The sequence below is a fragment of the Anolis sagrei genome, chromosome 6 (genome assembly GCF_037176765.1).
Source record: "Anolis sagrei isolate rAnoSag1 chromosome 6, rAnoSag1.mat, whole genome shotgun sequence".
Classification (NCBI taxonomy): domain Eukaryota; kingdom Metazoa; phylum Chordata; class Lepidosauria; order Squamata; family Dactyloidae; genus Anolis; species Anolis sagrei.
In genome coordinates, this window is record NC_090026.1 from 26,143,782 (window position 1) to 26,148,213 (window position 4,432).

The window sequence follows — 4,432 nt, forward strand, 5'->3', positions numbered from 1 at the left end:
TCTTTAGAGGATTAATTGTATTTATTGAATCATTCTACTGGTGTCTTTTGGATGTATTTTATTTTGTATTGGTCTTAATATTTTGTAAACAGCCTTGAGTCATAGTATTGGTGAAAAAATGGGGTATAAATCAAAGAAAAAGGAGAAGAAAAGGGGGAAGTACTAGAGGAGGAGGAGGAAGGAGGAGATCATCAAAATCCTCCATTACACTCTGTGTTATTTAACTTTTAAGTGTACATAGTTACATAGCTGACAAGATTTTAAAAAACCATATTAGTATTCCCTATCCAACGTGTTGGTGCAAAATAGGATTCTCAAAGTACATTACTTTAAAGGGAAAAATGCAGTTTAGGAACATTAGCAGAAAGTTAACAAGCAAACAAATACACACATCTGAACTATGAAAGTTCCAAGTGTGTAATTCAATATCTAATTCCAATAGAATCAAACTAATGTTTTTTTCCATTTCTTTTTGACCTTTTAAACATATTTTCCATTTTTAGGACACACAGGGACTTTGTGAGATGTTTTGTCATTTGTGTTCTTCTCAACACAACAAAAACCAGTCCTTATCCAACCCATTAGTATATTATTGAAATATACTGGGTGGCCCAGATATTTTTAAAAATGGAGTCACTGCAGAACTGTACCCCTAAATCCCATATCACAATAATTGTTATCAAAAGCTGCTGACATAGTCCAAAGAAACACTACATCCAGTTTGTGTTCTGTGTTGCACACCAAGTTGACCAATGATATACCTGTACCATAATCAGCTATCTCTATTCAATAAGCAGGCCTGAGGCCAAATTGAAAATTGGACTTAAAATGACAAAAGTTGTGAAAAGCCTCAGAGTATAAAGGAATGATTGGCCACTGATGACAATTGTTTCTCCCAGTCCTGAGAGATTTAAAAGAAAAACTGCCATAAAATGGCTTCTGTTGACATAATTGGTCACTTCTGTATTTTGGGTGTGTGTGTGTGTGAGGTTGTAGTAAATGATGGGTATATATTGAGTTCAGGGTAAATACAGAGTAGAGGGATGGAGCATCTTTCTAATATATCTAAGGATGCACCCTTGACATGAAAAACATTTTTCATTGAATCCTTATTTATCCAGTGTTACTGTCTAACAACCTCATCGCATTGGGCTAAAACCAGTGGCATGAGCCGATTTTAGCCCAGGTCACCCATAGAGCCAGCTGGCTCCCGTCACATGATGCTGTACTGGCTCTGTAGGTGAAGGAGGATGGAGCTGATGCATGCTGCCACCAGGGAAATACAGAAGAGTTCCCATGTTGCTATTAAATCTTTGGGGGAAAGCTGCAAGCTCATGCTTTCCCCCATGTGATTGCCCTCCCATGGATCCAGGCAATGCGGAGCATGGGGTAACAGATTCCCCACACCTTTCTGTAAAGTAGAATACTACTGCCACAAGCCACCGGCCATCTGATGAGTTGGTAAAATTGCAGCATTTGGCTTTGCAACTTATTGGCTTCAGCAATGAGAACCATTTTTCTGTCTTTAAAGCAAAAAGTTGTTTTTCATTTTCCCCTTTAATTTTCCCCATATAATTGCAGGAAGCAGATTAGGCCAAGCACAAATTTAGGACAATGCAACAGGAAAATGCTATAATGAAAAAAAGGATTTCTGCAGAAAGTATCTGACACTGCCACGAGTCATGTGATTTTATATTGATACCATGCTGTACCAAGACTGGGCTGTGGTTTTTTATATTGGATAATAGGAAATACATCCCTGAGATGATCTGGAACTTGATTAGGAATATGCATTTACCATGTGTGGGTGCAGAAAGTGAAATACAATATTTAGGTAAAGAGAGTGAAATACAAAATGTTCTGTTTATTTAGTGTGTCATTTATTATTTCTTGGTGTCATGACAATTAACATAACTGCTTTTTAAAATAAAACTGTAGAAAATTCAATTTCCTTCCATGATCATGGGCATTGGGGGTACAGATCCTCAGTGAAAGTGGAAAATGTGAATGAAAAACCTTTTTTTACACGAGAGAACACTGATCCAGCAATCTGTAGGTCATCCAGGGTGACAGTTCTATGATTAACATTCACCAGCAATTCTTAGACAAATATTCCTAGATTATATTACATATTACATATAGAATGTCCACTAATAGCTGGCCATAGACCTGTCATAGAGGAACTAAAAATTCCTAGAGATAATATAGTAATCTAATTCCCATATAATCAAACCTGCAAAAGTTAAACTCTCAAATGCAGAGGGGCAACTATACCTTTTGAGAGTTGCAGTCCTTCTAAAAGAGGCACTAGATAAATTTGTCAATCTTTACCACATATTTATAGCAGAAATCTATGCATATATGCTTGGACTTCCCTTATTATTCCGTAGACATCACTCCCAGGTGAATGTGCATAATAGTATTGCAAATATACTGATATAGAACATGCTCTCATATTTTTCTGTTTGATGAATATTTTACTTAGAACACTTTCTTTTTTCCTTTTTCGGTTTGAGACTTTCATGTAAACTATGGACTTTTTCCTCAGAAAAATGCACAGAAACACACAAGCAATTTTTCATAGTTTATTTTATGGATTTGATTCTTTTTGCATATATTAGTCTGAAACAGCAATAACAACAACAAAATGAATCACTTGAAAATGCTATTTTTTAAAAAAACACCTTAAGTTTATCATGACAAAAAAAAAAATCCCCTGGCTTTAAATATATATTTCAGTTCTATGAAAGCTGCAGCTTTATGACACCTTTTAAAAGTAACCAGAATGTTAACATTTTGATTCAATTGCAGTTTAAGCATACAAGAGCTAACAGATTTCTAACTTAGCTTATTATCATATATTGTCATCAGTATTAAAGATTATAATAATTTCTTGTAAATGTATTTATTTTGCCAATCGCTGTTTTCAGAGACTCTTTCACTTCTTTATTTCTCAAGCTGTATATGATGGGATTTGCAAGGGGAGTCAGTACTGTATAAAAAACAGAGAATATTTTGTTTAGTTCTCCCTGGGTGTCAGTTTTGGGTAACACATACACCATAATTAGGGTCCCGTAAAAAATTGTCACTATGGTAAGATGAGAGGAGCAGGTAGAAAATGCTTTTTGTCTGCCCTTTGTGGAGGGAATTTTCACAATTGTGATAATGATAAAAATATAAGATGTCAAAGTGAGTAGAAATGGGGGGAAGGTGTCTATTGAGGATATTATGAAGATAGTGAGTGTAGTCCATTCAATGTCTGTACAAGAGAGCTGGATTACTGGGCTGAGATCACAGAAGAAGTGATCAATTTCATTGGGGCCACAAAAATGCAACCCTGACAGTAATTGTATGACTACAGCCAGGACAATGACCGGTGATATCCATGCCCCTGCTGCCAGTCGGATGGTAGTTTTGACATTCATAAATGTTCCATAGTGCAATGGTTTGCATATGGCTAGGTATCGGTCATAGGCCATCACAGCCAACAAATAACATTCTACAGTTGCCAGGTAGCCAAAACAATATAGTTGTATGAGGCAGCCATTGAATGTCACTACATTGTCTCTACTGAAAACACTGGCCAGCATTCTAGGCAGGATCGTTGAACTGTAGGATGTCTCCAGACAGGACAGGTTCCCCAAGAAGAAGTACATGGGAGTTTGAAGATGTCTGTCAGTTGCAATTAACAAGACTATGGTAAGATTTCCAGCAACAGTCATGATGTAGACAAACAGAAATAACAGAAATAAAGGTGTTCGAAGTGCTGGAAGATTTCCAAATCCCGAAAGAATGAATTCTGCGATGGTTGTTTTGTTTCCCCATTTGAAAGTCTCCATCATATTATTCTGGGAGGACACAAAGCAAACTCAAATACATGGTCAAAAAAGAATGAGTCAAAAAAATCTATTCCTTCACACTTTGCAAAACTATTAGCAAACACATGAATATAGTTTTTGGTGTCATGACACTGAGAGAGAAGTCTAATTCTCTTTCTTAAATTCAGATTATACATAAGTCTATGTGTGTTACAAAATACATGATCTTTCACAAATGGTCACAACCCTATGTTCTCATTGAGAAACATTGATTAAAATCTGTGCGTTAAGAACATAAAACTGTGAAAAGAATATGAAAATGCAATCATGAAAAAAGGGGAAAATGTGCTTACTTTCACAAAGCAGAGAAGTAGCAGAATAAGGGAAATTAAATATTTGCTTGAAAGGTGAGAAGCAAGAGAACTCTTAGAATCTTAGATCTTCTCTGAATGTTGACACACTTAACCAAAAGACCTTACTATAAGATTATTGCTGCCATTCTTTACCTTATCATTTCTTTTAGAAATTTCCCAGAGCATTATTGTCTTGGCTGTGTAAAAGCTGCAGGCATCCTTTGCACTCCATCAACAACATTGCATAAACAAGCTTCGTTA

General features: G+C 36.0%; 1 protein-coding gene across 1 annotated transcript; it reads right to left on the reverse strand.

Annotated features, from left to right (window-relative positions):
- Window positions 1–2,873: 2,873 nt before the first annotated feature.
- On the reverse strand, window positions 2,874–3,839 carry LOC132779591 (olfactory receptor 6N1-like). Its single transcript, XM_060783274.2, has one exon. It carries the CDS (start codon window positions 3,837–3,839, stop codon window positions 2,874–2,876), a length of 966 nt encoding a protein of 321 aa, XP_060639257.2.
- Window positions 3,840–4,432: the final 593 nt, after the last annotated feature.